Source organism: Haemaphysalis longicornis, unplaced genomic scaffold, assembly GCF_048455015.1.
Source record: "Haemaphysalis longicornis isolate Haplotype H1 unplaced genomic scaffold, Haemaphysalis longicornis Haplotype H1 scaffold_5, whole genome shotgun sequence".
Lineage (NCBI taxonomy): Eukaryota > Metazoa > Arthropoda > Arachnida > Ixodida > Ixodidae > Haemaphysalis > Haemaphysalis longicornis.
Genome location: NW_027526385.1, coordinates 90175622 through 90195284, shown reverse-complemented (window position 1 = coordinate 90195284; position 19663 = coordinate 90175622). Strand labels below are relative to the sequence as shown.

Sequence of the window (19663 nt, the reverse complement as noted above, 5' to 3'; positions counted from 1 at the left end):
TGTTTATTTTCAAAGGCTGGAGGGGAAAGAAAACGCGAGACATACCTTGGAGACACTTGCTACTTCCACTACCACCATCCCCCTCGGTTGGAATACGGTTCGGTATCTCTAAGCCTTCTCAGTATTGAATCTGAGCCATATGTGGGCATTTTGACCCTTGGCACGGAGAAAGCAATATTTGAGGAGGATAATCCGCTGAGCTGGGACAGCGCGGGAGCGCGGCGCGTTAATGCCACTGTCTGGTGAGGAGAAAATGCAGCTTCGGAGCAGCACAACAGGTGACGCGTCAAGCGCGTTGCCATAGTTTACATGTTCTTCTACGGGCGCGACCCACCAAAATCGTCATATCATCAAATATATTGTGAAAATTGCCAGATTTTTTCTGTAAAATAATTATGTAGATGTGCTGGACATTTTAGTCGCAGTTAATAAATACTGCCCCAGTTACAAGCCGTATAGCGTTTGAAACGAAGCACTGGAAGGAATCCCGGAGCAGACGGCGTCTGCCGACGCCCCCTTCTCGCCACGAGTCGTTCACTCTCGCCGCTCTCGCCTCTGGCGGGTTTCTCTGGTTTGCACGCGCTTGTCGTGTTGCACAGGTAGGGCGGGCAAGTCAATACAGTCTAAAATATGAACTAATGGCATAGATGATAAGAACCATCATTCACTGGAACTAATCATACCTAGATTCTAAACCGCATGTTTTTTTTTATTATTCTTGTAAGGTTTCGCGTGTTCTAATGTGAGCCCCTTCGTCTAACGACAGCGATGTTTGAAACGCGAAAATTTCTTCCGCCGCAAACCGACTCCAATGAAAGTCCAGTCGCACGAGGGATTCGTCGGCGTCGTCTGCCCATGACGGCACCCGGCTATGCACTACTGACTGAACTTGAACTGGTGAGCCTTTACCCTTTGGCACCTCGAGGCAGAGGGCGCGTCGGTGCCGTGCCCGGCGCCGTACTTTATTGCGCCGGCGGAGCAAGCCCTGTAGCGCCTCAGCAATTCTTGCTCCGTGGTCCTGGGGCTCACCCTGACAAGTCTGCTGGTATCGCGTCACCCTCTCTCTAGAAAAGCTTTCTCCGCCGCGCAAAAAACCGGTTCCCAGTGTTTAAAAAAAAAGTCATTAAAAATGCCCTGGGGCCTTTCTTTTTTTATATGACTGCTTCTGTTGCCCCTGAAAAATGTATTCCCCGCAATGCATTTCTGTTTAGAGTTGAAAAGGACTTTAAGGTGATCGGTGTATGCTTCATTTTCGTAAATCGGCTTTTCCACATTGGGGGTTGTACAGTAAAACATGGCCATTTATAGAGGAAGTATCATTACGTAAAACGACTGTCTCTCTTCTGTTATCAAAAGTATCATAAAACAATTTATATGGCAATTAGCCGCTAAGACGACTGTAGCATTACGCCCAGTTTCATTTCTTTGTCACATATACTTAGTTCAAAGTGAAGTAGTAAACGTTACACAATTAGTCTGGTGTCAATACACAGCCATCAGCGGAGGAAGACTGGTTACAGGAAACGGCTTAACTGTTGTTTTACTGGAACTGTACGGGAAGAAATTACATGACAATTGACCGCTAGAGCGAATCTAACGTTGCACACCACAGCTTCGCTGGTCATCCTTCTTCGCAGAGTGGAAGCGCATTGAGTTTGTTTTTCGAGCCCGATACATTAAGAGCATTTGTACCGCAAATGTTCGCCTTCTTTTTTGTATATAACGTCGTACCGAAGACACGGGAAGAAGGAAACGTACAGAACAGAAGAAGACGAAGACACACAACGATTTCCACTTTCACCCACTTTTCAGCAGGGAAACTTGTCCCGCTATTTTCGAAATGGTTTGAAGGACAAGTGTCCAGCGCACAACGCTGCTCATAAGGGAAAAAATAAGGCATCTCTACAAAATAAATCATGACGAATGGGCGAAGCACTGGTGATTGTTTTTACCGCAAATCACCCAGGAGAGTGCTTACTGCTGCTAAAACGATTTCCCATACAATTCCATTCAGTCCAATCCGTTTCAATCCAATCCAATCCAATGCTTCCTTCGCATGCACAGCACGGCTCTCCAGGAGCTCTCTCTCTCTCTCTCTCTCTCTCTCTCTCTCTCTCTCTCTCTCTCTCTCTCTCTCTCTCTCTCTCTAACCTTTTGTGAACCGTTTATTTTATTCTTGTTAACCTTTTGTGAACCTTGTGTTCATAGATGTTTCGATTTACACGGCGCTGTGCCGTGAGCACGGACGCCGGGCAAGCCTGGGCCCTAAGGTGCTTCGCCCCTAATATAACTGCGCGAAACGGCAAGTAAAGGATGGAGCAAAGAAGAACGCGGCCTCTGCCCTTTCTTCTAATACGGTTGCCTATGTTCTATCCGGCACTTGTGTATCTATGATTAACCCTTTTTGGAAAAACAACGTGTTGGTTCCTCTATCATAGGAATCGGTAAAACAATTGTGCGGCGAAATCTGCAGCGAGAGGAGCATGATTTGCGGGTGGGCGGCTGCCTTGTGGGTGTGCTTGGCGAGCGACGTACTGCTGGCGGGTCACTTCGGCAAAGGTGCGATCGCTTCGGTCCTGCTCCGCGGCGTGTACGGCAGACGGTAGCGTTGCGACGAGCTCAGCTTCTGGTACCCGAGAGGCAGAGTTCATAGCTAGGACCGCAGACGCGCGAACGCGTTCCGCTTCCCTCTGGTGTTTCCCTTTGCACCAAGTCAGTCACGTTCGCGCCGCGAACGTGACACTGCCCGATCGGGGCGCCAACTGTCGCCTCTCGTTAGCGTCATGATGCACTACTTCGCTTCAACTCTCCTAGACGGCAGCACCATCCACGTCAATGAAACTTTTTTCTGTCGTTTCTACTGCGTTCGTTCTACACCGCGTCAATCCGCCTCTTTCATTGCGGTGTGCTGCCACCTAGCGTGCCTAGCGGAAGTTGAAGCCGTAGGGTTTGCCGGCGTTTCCTCCGGCTGCGTTCTCGTTGTATGCACGGCAATCCCACATTACGGCGAGGAGCAGCCGAAGTTTTTCTTCTGTATTGGTGTTATAACGCCTTAAGATGACAGCCCCTGGTCATCACATAATACCAGGCGGCTTCTTATCACTGAATGACGGCTGGCAGAGAAATCTCGGACAGATCCGTGTGCCGTCCGAGCAGCAGAGCGAGCAGTACTTGGAGTCGTCTGGCATGAAGTGCGATCGCCAGCTCAACAAAGGCCGGCAGTTCGCAAAATGCCTTTAAGCGCTGGACACATGTACGATTGGTACACGCGATTCGCATGCGACTGATCGTTACGACTGTCGCCACGACTAGTCGTACGCGTGAATTTGAGACGGCCCGATGCGCGCATGAGATGCGTCGTCGGCGTCGCTCCGACCACTGTTTTTGCTCCATGGTCAACTACGATGATCTCTGAGCTGAATTTGTAGATTCTGCGCATTTGTTCGCAAGAAATGGATAAAGCAAGCAATCGTGAAGCGTTTTCTGCCCTCGGAAACAGTCCGCGCACACGCCGGCCGCGCCTGCCAGCTCGGCACACTCAGCGGCTCGAACCGACGCAGACCACGGTAGCAACCGCGCTTGTCGCTGCTCTTCTGAATCAATCTGATCGCTAAAAAGTTCCACATGCGAGAAAGTAGGTGTTAGTGTGGTGAAAAATTGTGCTAGGGATTGTTGTCAGGGCTTATTTTAAAAGCGGCGATCAGATATATCTGCCGCGATGCAAGCCCCCTACGCTGACCGGTCGCCGCGGCGCGCGGTGCGCCGAGCGGTCGAGAGATGGCGATACCTGCGCGGAAGCATCGAAACAGGCTACGCAGATGTCTTGGTCACCGATCGCTCAAACGGCAGTTATAACTTAATAGAGTTCCACATGCGAGAAAGGGGATGATAGTGTAGTGAAAAGTTGTGTTGCGGATTGTCATTCGCAGTTGCACAGATAGCAGCCATCAAATATCCGCCAGGATGCTAAGCCTATGGTTCCCATCACCCGAGCCGACGCGAGCGACGCAAACCGCCGTAGCCGATCGCGTGCCGTCGACGGGAAGCGATAGAAGCCGACACCGCTCCCTTTTCGGCACTCCGAGTTACCGCGGAACGCAGCACAAGTTGTGGGCATTGTTCCGCGCACAACGAGCACACACAAAAAATCGAACGATGTAAATACAACCACGACCCCTTCCCGCTTGTGCGGGAGCTGTGGGGAATGTCGTCTGCTGCCCCTACTGGACTGCTTAGGGACTTGGCCGCTAGGGGATTGCGCATGCGCAGTGGGGTTGTGAAAGAGGCGGATTGCGTGACGGATATGACGTCAGTGAAATCTCTGTGTATCTCGGCATATATAAAACTTTTGTGTTAAAAGCACCAATGCCAGTACACTGTTTCTTAGGCAACAAGTGTTGCATAGCACGCATCGACTTTTGACTTTTGACATTGACATTGACTTTTGACATTGACTATTTCTTGCAAATCTGTTAGGAGCTTTCTTCAAATTGCGCCATGTTTGCCGACATGGTGGCAGCACTGGAACATGCCCGGGCCACCAGGCAGGTGGCAGACCTGGTGCTACTAGACGTCAAGGCTGCCTTCAAGAACCTGCAGCGCTCTGCCATCTCGCAGAGGAGGCTGCATCGCGGGCAAGCTTCGGGGTTTCGTCGAGGCGTTCCTGACGGGCCGCCCGGCGCGGGTGCAAGTGGGCGCCCCGTCGGCGCCCCGGCCAGTAGACGTGGGCACCCCGCAGGGCTCAGTCGTCAGCCCCTTCCTCTTCAACCTGGTCATGGCGGCACTGCCAGACTACCTGCCCAGAGGAGCGGCACACAGGGTGTACATGTCTGTGTACGCCGACGACGTGGCTTTGTGGACTCTGGGCGCCAAGGGGAGCTACCGAGACGTCGTGCTGCGGCTGCAGGCGGTCCTGGACGCGGTGCGGGCCAAGCTGGCCAATGTTGGCCTACAGCTGTCAACCAGCTAGACGGAGGCGATGCTGGTGCACCCGGACGCTCAGTCCCGTCGCAGGGCGAGGTGCCTGCACATCGATGGCGAGGAGCTCAACTGGAAGACCAGTGTGCGCTACCTGGGGCTCACACTGGACCACTGCGTCAACTTCCGGCGGGCCACCAGGGAGCTCCGAGCCAGGGCACAGATGAACACCCCGGCCGTGCAAAAGATGGCCGCTCGGGGCCGCGGCTGCTCGCAGCGAACGGCCCTGCGGCTCTACAATGCCGCGGCTGTGGGGCTGCTACTGGCACCCGTACGGGACACACGGATGCTCCGACAGCAACGCTCGGCTGTCCTGCGCATCCGCATGGGTTGCGTGTGCACGGTCGCGCGAAAACACCGCCTGGAGTTTGTCGACGACCCATCGTGCCAGCACTGCCGGGCGGCTGTCCAGACCCTGCCGCATCTGGTCCTGGAGAGCACCCAATTTGTGACAGGGAGGACTGAACCGCTAGCCGCCTTCAGGGGAGGAGCTCAGCCCCTCGAAGATTTTCTCTCGCCCCCAGGCAGCGCCAGAGAGCGGAGCAGAGTCCGTGAGGCCTTGGGGTCCTACCTGGACGCCTCAGGACCCCTCATGGCTCTCCGCTGTCTCCCCAGCTAAACTGAACTGTGGCCGTTTGTTTGTCTGTCTGTCTGTCTGTGTGTGCGTACGTGCGCGTGCGTGTGTGCGTGTGTGTGTGCGTGCGTGTGTGCGTGTGTGTGCGTGCTTTTTTTTCTTTAGTGTTGTAGCGTTTAGTTTGTATATATTGCACATGTATGCCTTTGTTGGTCCTGTATATATGTATATATGAATCCTCCTCTTCTCCCTCTTCTCACTTTCCTGTACAACTGTGTTCCCCTTCCCCACACCCCCACCACCACCAGCAGGTGTTCCGGTGTCCACCCTTAGGTGACACAAACTACGCCTGCTGGTGAACTTTCCTTTCTATGTTAATAATTCCTTCATTCATTCATTCTCAATGTCATAAGCTTACGTCATTTCGTACTTTTTTGCTTAAAGGCAAAATGTGGGAATTGCCGTGCTGTGAACTTGTAGACGTTGGGGCGCCCACGTCAAGCTCTCTACCCAGCTTTTTGTCCGCCTCCTCTTTCCGAGGAAAGTACATGACAATGAGGATGAGTATGAGGATGAGTATGATGATGAGGATGATGATGATGATGATGATGATGAGGATGATGAGGATGATGAGGATGATCCCCTTAATACAACATGTCTAGTGCGTTCAACGCGCTCCCCGTTTTGCTGCAAGGCCCAACCAAGATTTTTACAAAACGGTGAGTGACTACACAAACAGGGAATGCAGTTCACCTGCTGATGTTTCTCATGAGGCCGTCCCCAAGAAGTCTGTAGATGCTCATCGGCTGGCGGTGGCAGTTGCTGAAGCGTCCCAGGATGGCCATTATGGTGTCCGCGCTCACGTGAGACAGGGCTTCACGACTGCCTGGGATGAGGTCCTTGTCGCGTATTGTCTTCAAGGTCAGCCTGCAAGACATTGTTCAGCCATAAAACACGCATTCAGCGCAGTGAGTCATGAGTTATAAAAAAAAGTAGCATCTCCACTTCGTGGATGATGGCCAGGGTGCGGAGTACGGGGACTCGAAATGACATCCAAGTTGCGCCCCGAGTGACATCCGATTTGCTCCCCGGCCGTAATTCGATTTGAGCCGTGAGTTGCATCCTGATTATTCCCTAAATGAAACTGCAACTCAAGGCTCTAATCAAATTTCGCTTCATTTCCGCTTGATTGCTGTGTGCGCACGGATGGACGCGGGCGGACATTGGGAGGTCTTAAGGTACTCCTCACCGTTACAGGCGAGGGAGTAAACCGTTTGACTATCGGGTACCAACTCAGGGTCGTAGCCCAATCGGTAAGACGACTTACACCAGCTCTGTCTGGTACTCCAGATACAGGCTGGAATACTGGCGGCGCCTGTGTGATTTTTTTGCGATTGTAAATGCTATGCGCACGGATGCGGACGGACATTGTGCGGTCCTAAGGTACTCCGCACCTAAAAAAATGGCAGCATCTCCACTCCGTGGACGATGGCGAGGGTGCGGAGTACGGGGACTCGAAATTACATCCGAGTTGCCCCCGGGTTAAACATAATCAAGAAAGACCACAGGAAGAACAGGTTGGCTGCGATATAAGCGACCTTTTTATGGCGAAGCTGGCAATGGGTAGAGTCTGCTGGAAAATGTGCCCTTGGATGTTAACAACATTGCTACAGGGTGGCATAACACAGGACATGAACCATGGGAGGAGCGGACAATGTATTTACACTATTTACACATTTGAATGTACAAGTCGACAGTGGGTCAAACCGGGCCAGACAATTCGGCCCACTCAGCTTTATCGTCGTCGCAGATGTAATTGATTTATGTTAGGGTTTAACGCGCCGACGCAACGCAGGCGATGAGGCGCGCCGTAGTGGAGGGCTCCGGATTAATTTTGGCCACCTGGGGATCTCTAACGTGCGCCTAAATCTCGTACAAACGGGCGATTTTGCCTTTCGCCTCCATCGTCGCAGATGTAGCGCACGACTCTGCGCGCCACTACCGTCTTTCTCGTCTTCTTACAGAGTAACAATATTGTCCCAATATGTATAAAACTAATTAGCAGGAACGTCAAAAATAGATGGTGCATTGTTATTACCTGAGCGGCTGCCGAAGCGCCCTAACGTTAGCGTCAAAACAGGTTGATGGACGACGCGTTGTTCTCCACACTCGGTACCTTGCGGCCACCGAAGCGCGTTATGAGTTCGCCTTTAAAAGCTCATTATTAGTTTACCCTTCGAAGTTGATCATCAGTTCACCCTTGGACTCGGTGTGAGTAAGGCCGCTGTCGTTCAGTCCAACCACGAGGACCGCCGGTGCCAACAGCAGCGCCAACATGTGGGAAAGCGACCCTTACGTTTAGCAAGAACATATCCAGGGGCCAGGGGCAGGCAATGACAGTTTAAAACAGCGACCATAAGGAACAATAAATGAAGTAAACAAGGAAGTAAATAAAACACCAATTCAACCAGGAGGTTATGCGTGTGTCTTTATTCGATTAATATGGCGTAACATGTACCACAATACTGCGGGAAATCGACCCGTCTTTAGGGGTTTAAGAAAACTTTTTGCGCTAAGCATATTTGTTAGGCACATATTGAAGTGACATAAAATGCAGATGATTCAGCGCCTTTTTCAGCAATACCAGATTTATTCATGTTTTCATAAGTAATGGTAACGGAAAAAAAAACATCAAATTCAAACAATTTCTGTCGACGTCGAAGAAAATAAAAACGAAAAGAAGTTGTGTGTGACAAACCAACCGAAGTATAAAAATCTAGAACGTACATTTTCTAGGTAAACATTCTGAAAACCCGTCCTAGAAACAAAAACTGAGTTTCGCGAAAAAATTTGTGAGGTATAAAAAAAAAGTTCGCACGCGTGGTTGCCGCGCCTTGTAGTGAAGCCCAACCTCCACTTCAAAATGCGCAATTTTGGATGGTTCTTTGGAAGAAATCACGTGGTTTGACATTATTACAAGCATCAATTAGTCCATGCGTGGTGTCAAACACCTTGTCAATGACTACGGCCAGCACAAGACTCAGTGCAAACAAGCAGTGCAAAGAAATCTGCTTGAAGTTGAAAACCAAATAAAACTGATCAAGTCAAACCAAAAACCAAGCTGGCGTCCTGATTGTCACTTATATGTCAGAACTTTAACTTGGGGTTAATTATAAACTCCTCACTGGCTGTAGTAGCTTTGCTTGTCGGAATAAGTTGCAATGCGCTAGAATCATGCCCAGCAAGCTTTCACAGAGCTACCGTCGCGCGACGAAAACAGTTCAGCACAACGAGCCTGCTACATTGCAGCACCACTTACCACTTCGAAAAAAAAAAGTATATCAGATTTGTTGGAGACTGCAGTTCTACTAATAAGCGCCACTAGGCCTCCGGAAATACCCTCGAACGGAAACGAAACTGGCCGGTGAACAGCTGGCGGTGTTCAAGGCTGATTGGAAGTGCTATCCTTGTCTGAACTGATATCTGACGACTTGGTGTTATTTTTCGACTTCAGCTGGAGCTGTTATCGCAGAAGTAAGGCGTGGGAGAAGTGAAATCACCAGCGGTGTGCTTTTTTCGAAGCACAGTAGCGATGTGACAGTAGCGCCAAACATAAATTTCGCATCGGAAACCGAAACTGCTGGAAACTGGCTGAAAGTGATAGGTCCGCTTGTTTGACATGGCGGGAACCTTGAGAAATGAGCTTTCGACGAATAAAACACCCTTTCTCAGAACCAAAGTTTACTAGTTAATATCTGGCGTCGTTTTCAGGTAATTATCACCTCTCGACGCTGTCGGATTGCAGAGCTCACTACGTAAATTGGCATATGATTTGCTGGGAGCCTTTTTATATCCTTAAAATTTGATTGTAATGCAGCATAACCACGAGCAGCATTACTTTTATCAAGCGCCACCGCCACGCCCTCTATCGCAAAAACACACGCACCTCAGCTCGCTAAAAACGCCGTAAAAAATCTGAATGTCGCCAGAGCGGGATAATTTAAACTGATTTTAAAAGTGAATAGCCTAGTCTGACCACTGGGGTGCATTGTGTGCACGAGAAACGACCACAACGTGTCGAAATTGTCAAAGTAAAGCATCGGTCATAGGTGATAGATTTGAATAGGCGTAGTAATGATAGAGTTCACAAAAGAAACAGCTACGCTGGCTTTTCATCTTCACAAGGTAAATGGCACTCTAGTTTTTTAAGTGCGAATGCACTTCTTAAGCGAGCCTGAATCGTCCGCCGCCGTCGTCCGCATAGCAACAGCTGCGGGTGCGCGCGCTCATCGTCTTCCCTAGCAACGGGGGGAGATGGGCGCGCGCTACTCTCCTCCTCCTCTCTCCGCTCAGTGACTGCGGGTGTTGGGCGCCTCCTCTCCACTTCGGGCGGGAGAGCTCTCGCTCGCGTAGCGGGCGCTCCGCATTCCGACGCGTGAGGGCGCTCATGTAGCCCTCGCCGTAACGGCGGGCGCTACTCTCCTCCTCCTCTCTCCGCTCAGTGACTGCGGGTGTTGGGCGCCTCCTCTCCACTCCAAGATCACGATATCCACCGTAATCGCGCAATCAACAACCGTGCATTCGCACTTACATACTCTCCCCCTCGGGGAAGTGCGAGGGAATTTTTTTATCATTACAGCCCGTAAGTTGGATGCAACAGAAATTAGTTGAATATCGATTGGTGGATCTTGAAGGATGCGCGAGCATCTCGTCCCTATCTTTCTCGAACCTGAAGCTCCAACCGAGTGCATGCCTCGCTCTGGTTTCAGAAGTCTGCAAGGCGACGTCCCTCGCCCGCCCCTCTTAACACAGGGACAACCATACTTCGCCTTCTAGGTCTCAGAGGCCACGTTTAGTCACTTTATCAGCGGCATTAGCTGCCTGTCACTCCTTCTGTAGCCACCCTGTATCGGCCTTTCGTCGTCGTCATTTATATTCCTCCCCCTTTGCCACCATCACTGGCTGCAGACTTAATATTAAACGCGTACAAACGATCACGGCAGTAATGCTACAAGAAAAGGAACAAGCGGGATGGAACATACCCAGCATAATGGTTCCCCTACTGTCAAGATGGTGGCGTATGGAACCTGCCATGGCCGAGGTGTTGAGCGGTCACGACGCCGATCGACTCAGCTACCATGGTTCGTGTCACCTCTCTCCTGCCGCCGCTAACATTTTAAAATAAAAGCTTTACTAATCTCGTTCACCGTCGTCCGCAATTTGACCTTCATTTGGCCGCAGCTGCGCCACCCCCCTTGCAGCACACCACGTGACTCACCGGGCCTTCTTTCAGTGCTGCGCTCAAGACGATGTTTGCAGACAGTTCTAAAGTGGGCAGCAGTGGCTGCGGTCGGAGCGGTCGTTCAGCTGATAGGCAGGCGACTGCCTCCGCTAACTCGCTGCCCCGCAGCTGCTGGCACACGCATGCGCCGATGGGTCGTCTCGGGCTACGTGACTCGCCTTGCGCCCGGCTAAGAGGAACGCTGCGCTCGCCATGAATGAAAGCGAGGCCGCGCCTCCTCCTGTGAACGTTGCACGGGACCGAACGGCTTTGCGCCGTGGTCGGCAAGCGGTGTCTGACCACCCGGAGGATATTGCTCGGCAAGTTTCTTTACTGGAGAGGAAGCGAAATGCCAAACTGGCAAAGCTAGCGTCGCAGACGTAGGAACAGCGAGCCGTTCGACGCCACGTACGCCATGAATGAAAGCGAGGCCGGGCCTTCTTCTGTGAGCGCTGCACCGGACCACGGTGGAAATTCTGCCACCGTGCACTGGACTCAACGGCCTTGAGCCGCGCTCGGCAAGCGGCGTCTGACAAACCGGCGTGTGCCTAACGATGCGTGTCTACCCAAGCCTAATTAGTCATGTCTAGCCAATGACCAAGGCATAGCCGCCATATCTAGCTTAACCTTGAGTATAATAATTACGCGTAAATGAAAGGTACACCAAGTGAAACCAAAAGTTAGCTGACCTAAGCCGCAGCCATTTTTTTGCGAAGGCTGCAGTGTTCATTCCTACCCTGGCCCCCCAGCTACCCGCCATCTCTGTTTTGAAGCAACCTTGGAGGCTACGTGGGCGATCCTTCTTCCGGCAAGGCTCCAAGTCCTTCAACAATTCTTCTTGGCCTTTCTGACCGTCGCATTTAAAGGCCAGTGGGGCCGCGTAACAATAAAACTCGTTGAAACAGAGACAGCTGGTCATCCGCGCTTATACTTGTCATCAAGACAACGTGTACAGCGCTCAGAAAGCTTTCTTTGTCAACTTTCATCTCCTCATCTGTCGTTCTATACTTTTCTGTAGCTTCATCGGGTAACGGAGCGAAAGGAGAATGAACAGCTGGCACCGTGAAAATTTTGCCGACATGCCTCATTTATCGCTCATGCAATACGGGGAAAAATGTCCCTCGCTTCTATAAATATAGGGTGGCTACCATAAAGTTCCGGTAGGACCACCATCCCCGAAACATCGCCCAACCCTCTTTAGGGGTGAAATGTTCAATTTACATAAAGGGGCACTGACACAAAAATTTTGCATCTTGTTTTTTTTTGTTGCGATAAGTAGCTAGTGACCTACTTATAATCTGTAGAAACCTCATTTGCTTCAGCGTGCGACGGTTGTTTAATTAGAGGCATTTTCAATGCGGCCAGTCGCAGTTTCGGTTTCAGCGAGTGCCGCGAAACGATGGATTTTGTGGATTTTGTGTGAACAAAGCTGACCACGTGACCGTCGGAGGGATATCACAGAGCAGAGCCGCCGTAGCACTGTTGAATCCGCATCGACGGCAGTTTCTGCGAATGCCCCCACGTACTGATCTCGTGGGGCGCTTAATTAAAAAGCGACCGTGGATGTGACGCAGGCGCAGCGAGTGCAAATGCTACCGCGGCTAAAGAACGACGCGCGACGCTCGAGTCGGTGGGTGGCAAGACGCGCGCTGGGAGCAGCCGGCCGGTCTGCCTACAGGTCCGCCTACATATGTGTTCGGCTCAGCACTGCGGCGGATATTCGAGTGCCGCTCTCGTAAGCGGTGCAGATGACAATTTTTATTGCAACCCGCCATCGCATCATTAACTCCTTTCTCATGTAAGCCACCATGGTCGGGACTTGGGGACAATTTCGTGCAGCGGTAACAAGCTATCACTCGAGCTACCTGCGCCGGCCTGGGCCACTTCGCGGCCGTGGCCGCCACCTGCACAGCGACCGTGCGGCTAGCTCAGTGAGCTTTTCGTGCCTCCGGCGAGTTTTCGCATCCAATGGTAATAAACAGTAATAGAAACAGAGTGCCTGGAATCGCTGTAGAACTTTGGTCGCGGCCAGCTGCCCGATTAGCTGACGAAATCACGGCGCCTCCGCCGCCAACGATCGGGTCGTTCGTTCTCGAGAGCAGAAGCTCCGCCCTCCGGCCCTCCGATTGGAGCGGCGAGCCGGGCGAGCCTACGAAAAACGCCGGTAGTGCGGAAGCGGCAAACACAAACTCGTGACGTGTTTGGATGTTGTTTATTTACAACTGCGCGTGGTCCTCTGCTGGCTGCTCGGTTGCGTTTCGCACACTTCAAAATTGATTTTAAATATGTTCTAGGCTGTATTCGCCGCTGATATTTTGCAGATGACGTATATGTGTTCCCACCAATCTATCTCCGAAGTTATCTCGCCTTCAAAATTTTGTGTCAGTGCCCCTTTAAAGACCCCAAATATCACCCACCCCCTAAAATCACACTAGATTCGACGCCTTTGAAAGCCCGGGGCATACGAGAAAATGTCCTGCTGCCGCGAACCCCGCCGATGTCTAGATTTTCAGCAAAAGAGACACTTGTCCGGCCTCTTTACTTGATTCAAATCTCCGCAATTTTGATTGGCTGTGGGGAACTTTTTAACATGAAAGTGTTGTATTCTCGGGTACACCAAGATTTCGATGACGTCAGATCCGTCATGGAAATGACTCCAGAACAATGCAACCAGGGGCAGTATTCTCGTAAGTGTCCCTTTTGAAAACGTCCCTTTTGAGTCCCTTTCATCGTGACGTACTTTCGGTTAAGCAATGAGCGTTGGCAGTAGGTTTGCCGCACTTGCGCTACGTCACTTCCGGTTGTTTGCTTTTAGCCAATCAGGGCTCGCCAAAAGGGACACTTTTGAAAGGGACGCAAAAGGGACAAAACTCGAGAATACCGCCCCAGGAGAAACGCGGATGGTGGTGCCGTCTAGGAGAAGTGAAGCGAAGTAGTGCATCATGACGCTAACCAGCTGCGTCGTAGCGACGCCGACGGGCGAATGGCGCGAACGCCGACTGGTTTGATGCGAAGAGAAATGCCGCGGGAAAGCGGAACGCGTTCGCGCGTTCACGGTTCAAGCTCCAAATTCTACCTCTCACGTTCCACAAGCTGAGTTCATCGCAATGCAACTGTCTGCCGTGCACGCCAGGGAGCAGGACCACAGTAGTAGCACTTTTCCTAAAGCGACCCGCTAGCAGGACGCCGCTCGCCAAACACACCCGCAAGGCAACCGCCTACCCGCAAATCCTGCTCAGCTGCAGATTTTGCTGCACATTTCACTTTCGTATTTTACCGATTCCTATGACAGAGGAATCAACCAGTTTTTTTTTTTTGTAGTTTTAGCACGTAACCTGAAAGTTCGCCCATCCCGTATTTTTTACTTGCTATCTCTGCGGTTTCGGTGGCGTTCTTTCGGGACTTTACGGCAGATGATTTCCACTTTTAAAAACCGGCTTAATTTCTGCCGTTGTATGTGAAACTTCATTGGCCCTGCCATAGACCAATCGATGCTACACTACGAAATTGTGCACAGTTTTCCAAAATTACTTGACTACAAGTTTTGTGCCAACGTGCAGCAATTTTTTGCCTATAATTCGATGTCAATTAGACGCATAGAAGAGCCCACCAATGCCTCATAAATGTTTTGGTGGCAAAAGAGCGACTTTTCAATATTCAGATGTTAGCAGCTGAATGCAACCTAAAACTCTTGTTGAAGTGGTTAGGCATGGTTCGTTGTTTAATGAAAGCAGGCGCAATCAGCCAGAAGTATCATTTCAATTTCTGAGGAGTTTATAAGCCTCGAGCCAGGCGTAATTTATGCAAAGTCAGCATAATATAATGGCTGTGGTTGATTTAGTTTTTTGACATCTTTTTCTCGTACATTGTTGTGTGGGTGCCGTAGCAATCTTCCATGCCATCGAACGAAACGCAAGAAAACCACTGATGTTGCGTATATTGCAGAGAATAATTCTCATTTCCCGGTGGAATAATTCCCTACCGTTAAGCGGAGCTGTTCTACAGATGGCCTTGACGACAGTCTCTGCTGGTAGCATGTCATGCTCTCTGTGAAGCAGGTTTCTCTGTCGCGCGATGTCCTGTTTTCAGAATACAGTCGAGTCCACGTATAACGATACCGTTTATAACAATATATCGTATATATCGATGAACAGCTATGGCACCGTCAACTTTTGTATTTTTTCTTTGGTAAAATAAACCGCTTATTACTATGCTCCAGTGCCATGATATCGGATATAACGATTGAATCCGGTTATATTGTGCACCAAAAGTGCAACAGTGACGACTCTAATGTCGCGTTTGCGCAGCCTACTCAGTTAGTGTCTTCGTGGGAGGCCCAATGCGTGACACAGTCCTTCGGGGACTTTTTTTCCGCCAAGGACATTTACCTCAGCTAGGTGAAGCACCTATAGATGCTCTTTGAAAAGATTTGCGCTAGCTTCACACGCGGCAAACAAAGGTGACCGACTGTGGCTTCTTTCCCGCAAATTAGTAGTAGTATGGCCTTGCTGGCATGCGAATAAAATGTTTTGAGCTCTGTTCCGCCTTTTTATTTCGCAACCCGCTTATAACAATTATCAGTTATAACGATGGGATTTACTTGGATATCGTTATAAGTGGACTATATAAAAAATCAGTTACAAATGAAAGAAGATCCTAGGGCCTTCATATTTTGATATAAGACGACTCTTATTTGCCCTGGGAAACGTTTTCCGAGCAGTGCATGTGTCCTTAGAAGTAAAGCCGACTTTAAGAAGATCCGTGTATTTTGTTTTCTTTTTTTTAATAATTACTTATTAATTGCGTTCTCGCGCCTCTTCCACCCTCTACAGTTGCAGGCTATCAGGCGCACTTGCATAAGGGGGACCACTAGAGGCCGCATTTTTTAGGCATTTAAAGAGTGCGTCTTAAGTGCCTAAAATAGGCGGACAATACGACGGTTTAGGCCTCCAACATCGCATATTTAGGCACCATAAATGTCTCCATCAGTGTAAATAACTTCCAGCGAAAACCTGCGTGACCTGCATCTACGACAGCTAAACCAGAATTGTTATTCCTCGTGACAGCACAAATACGCCAACAGTTGAACATGCCCTTCAATTGTCCAATAATACTGCTGGACTATGATGACTCTCCTTGTGGTGAGTTCAACAAGCTCACATTTGTATTCAATAGCCACTGTCGCTCACTCTAGCGTCTCATAGGGAAACAGGAATAAAAAAACCCTTGAGAGCAGGAAATACTGATTGAGAAGCTCTACTAAGTGTCTGTCTGTCGCAATTGAATTACGACACAGCGAAAACAGACTCCCTTTGTGTATCTAGCTACATGATGCAGCAATGTGTTACCATTAATGGGGAGCATACAATTATCAAGCCGCGAATCGCAGGCTTTTTGCCTGCCCCCAGACACCTGTATGAATTGCAGTTTTCAAGTAAAATTGATTGAACTGATTGATTGAATTGATTGATTTAAATAATAAACTCGAGAGATAACGATTTATAAAGAAAGTAACATGCTCCTACATGAGGGCTGTTTGGTACAATTCTAGTAATTTTCTGATACCAATTTATATTATCCGAATTGTTCAAGCAAGACGTCCCAGCACGGCCAAATATACTTCCGCATATTTAAAGACCATTTTCGAAGGGTGTTTAGCAGCTTACCAGTTTTTTTTATGGAAAAGCGTGCCTTAGAGCCCGTCGGCAGGGAATGCAGCTGCGCAAAGTTGTTTAGCCGTTGGCTTTTCAATACAGGTATGATCTGCTAATAAGGGTACGTTGGATCATCGCCTCCTGTATTTTGCAATGCCAAACGCATTGCCCGCTTCCTAATCGGAGTGAGTGGTACGCCTGCAGTGCCCACATGTCGTAAGGTGGGGCCCCGAGATTAACCGGGATCACTCGACCGTAACTGAATTCGAGAGCAGTTTGTGCCTTGTTTCATCGGCAACTGATGTTTGATATTGCCAAAGTAACGGCGCTCTCGACAGCTTCAGAAAACTCAAACCACCCGCTGAGAAGCGCGTTTTGCTGACGTTGCCGCTTTCCACCACGCGTCACCCCAAGATTAACTGGTCACGTGACTAAAGCACTGGGAAGGCTAGCAATCCGGGGAGAGTGGCCAGATTAGAAGGAACGGGGGTTGGTCGATGGGGGCTGATGCGTTTCGCATTTAAAAAATACAGGAGGCAATGGTTGGATTCTCAACCGTTCCGTTCAAAATCGAGTTGGATTTGGGTATGCTTGAAGAAGCGAGGATGCGACTGCAGATGTTTAAAGAAATCTGTTTGGAGAGCATGCGGAACGCAGCCATTTAATAATCACTGTGAAAATTGTGAAAACAATTGCAACTGCCGCAATCCCCAGATTTTTGTATTGCAAATTGTTCCTCTTGTCACTCCGTCCCCTCCAACTGCAAATAGCGGTTGTATTTCGGGACTTGGTTCAACTAGAGGACTAGGTTAAAAACCCAATAGAGTTCCGAGCAGTCCATGCTAGCTACTCGGTAACGTGAATAACTATCTCAAACTGCGCTCGAAAGCGAAACTAGAGGCTAAATCGTGTTCATATAGGCGCCGATGCTGAAAATAGGCATTTTAGGTATTTTTTTAATATCTGGGCTCAAGCGCCAAAACACGCATTTATAGGCACTATAAAAACTAAATAAAATTTCTTCTTACCCTCGAATTCATGCTCACATATCAAAGTGGCGCGATAGAAGCGAAAAGAACACAATAGGCGTTTGCCTAAAATCTCGGGACCATTTCTCTATGAAATGGGTTTCGTTTCGAAACGACGGGGTAGCGCCATGCAAATGCATGTGTTTCGGTGTTGGGGCGCCGCTTTGAGTTGTTTCGGGACGTGAGTATCCTTGCAGAAAAGCACTGTGGCAAGGGCGCGAAGCGACAAGCGAAACGACGGGGGGCAGTGGGTGTCGCTAGTGTCACTAAATAACCTTATTTAGTGACACTAGGTGTCGCTTTGGGGCTTGCTACAGTGCTTTGCTGAAGGGATATTCATGTTCCGAAACGACTCAAAGCGGCGCCCCAACCCCGAAACACATGTATTTGCATGGCGCTACCCCGTCGTTTCGAAACGACGGCCTCTCGTTTTAGAAAATTGGGCCCCTGGTCTGAAGTAATCACCTTTTTGTGTGGCCGTGCGCACCACAGGGTGGCATTCTTTGTGCAAATAAAACGATGACACGAGTCCTTCAATGCTTTTACGTTGAAGGGCTTTATTATTGCAGCTAATTGATCTTTTGGTTGTTGTTCGGTTTACCGCGTTATGCGGCACAACCTATGTCTACTTTACGTAGCCGTGGGAACGAAGACGCCGTTTAGAGCTTTAGTGTGAACTAAATTCCGCTAAGTCTGGTGCTTAGCAGCATTTGTCGAATACTTATGGGGCAGTAATGCGATAATATGCATTTAACGTTATCTGGCAAACCCGCTTACTTTGTATAATGAAGCTATAAGTTAGCTCTCATAAACTGCTTATATGAAAAGAGAACGCGTTTTTTTTTAATAAATGAGGCTTTTCACTGATAACATTTTTATACACGCTCTGACAATGCTGGGTTCTGAGGGAAAAGCTCCCTGATGGAACATTGTTGAAGAAAAGCTTCGTTTGCCTACATCTCAGCAGAACTGTTGCATGCCAGTTCTGCCGGTTAAGGTCCCTGAAATTACTAAGGTAGCGCCATCTTTAGATCTCGCCGCCTTTCGCCCTCGCCCGCGCTCCTTTCCTACTTCGTTTTTTGCCATTTTCTTTTTCGCCGGCGAACGCCGCGCGCCATTGGCCAAGGAAAAAGTCACGTGGTTTTTTTTTTTTTTTTTGCTCCGCCGCCGGGTCGCCTCGCCGGCTGGGACATTGCGCAACGCCGCCGCTGCGACGCCATTGCTGGCTTCCGAGCCACCGAGCTTCAGTACCGGCTTTATCGTAGGCGCCAGCTAATAGCAAAGTAAGAATTAGCTGCTCGTTTCGAAAAAACGTCGCACCGGTGTCGTTTTATGTTGCTTCTCGGTGCCGATGTGTTGTGCCTTAGGCAGCGCGAATATCGTCAGGCAGGGCACAAGACTTCGTTAATCCGTCCGGGAAACGCGACGCAGAAAGGAGAAAAGTTTGGTTGCATAGATTTGAACAGGCATACTTCAGGCCGACGCTGCCATCACTCTTTAGCGAGGTAAGTTTCTGAATGTTTGTTCTTTCTCTGTTAAAGTCTGCGCGAGCTTGAGCGGTCACTTACGAAGAAATGCGTATTCCTTTCGCGACCGTCGTCCACGCTTTGTTCTGAGTAGGCATTGCGCACAGCGCCGAGTTCGTCCCGTCGTAAGCTTTGCTTTGGATAAGAGGCCGTGTATTTGTCATGTGCGCGCTTAACTTCCAGCATCAATATCAGCGGCGTAGCATGTTCAGTCAGTTGTCGTAAGGTTTCCGTGACGCGAGAATTGTTCACCTGAATTCATGCTTGTTTTGGCCGACGGCAGCTTGCGTCTGACCATGTATCGTGTGCGTTCCGAGTGCGTGTACGCTCTTTTTGGCGTGAAGTCATGTTTTGTGTGTTAGCGACCCGGGTGGTATTATAATCCCGTTGTTATGACATTGGAGTGATTTGCTGCGTAATATGGGCTTGGTCGGTGCGGCGCAAATTGAGGCTGTTGCGAGAAAAAAAAATTGCGGTTAGGTAAAACAATTTAAGGCCAGCTAATATAGTGACCGCGCCGTTGACGTACGTTTGATTCGCAATTTCTGTTATCGCTTTATTGAATTCGCGCACGTTTGAATGAGCACTTCAAATGCATATTCGCACCGTAACGGCTGTACGCC

General features: G+C 49.6%; 1 protein-coding gene across 1 annotated transcript in view; it reads right to left on the bottom strand.

Moving 5' to 3' along the window:
• The window catches only part of LOC144139813 (uncharacterized), a 110406-nt gene that overhangs the window by 32197 nt on the left and 58546 nt on the right, over positions 1–19663 (bottom strand). Inside the window, exon 12 of the mRNA XM_077672065.1 lies at positions 6305–6478. Within this exon, the coding sequence (XP_077528191.1) occupies positions 6305–6478 (174 nt within the window). The remainder of the gene's footprint in view (positions 1–6304; positions 6479–19663) is intronic.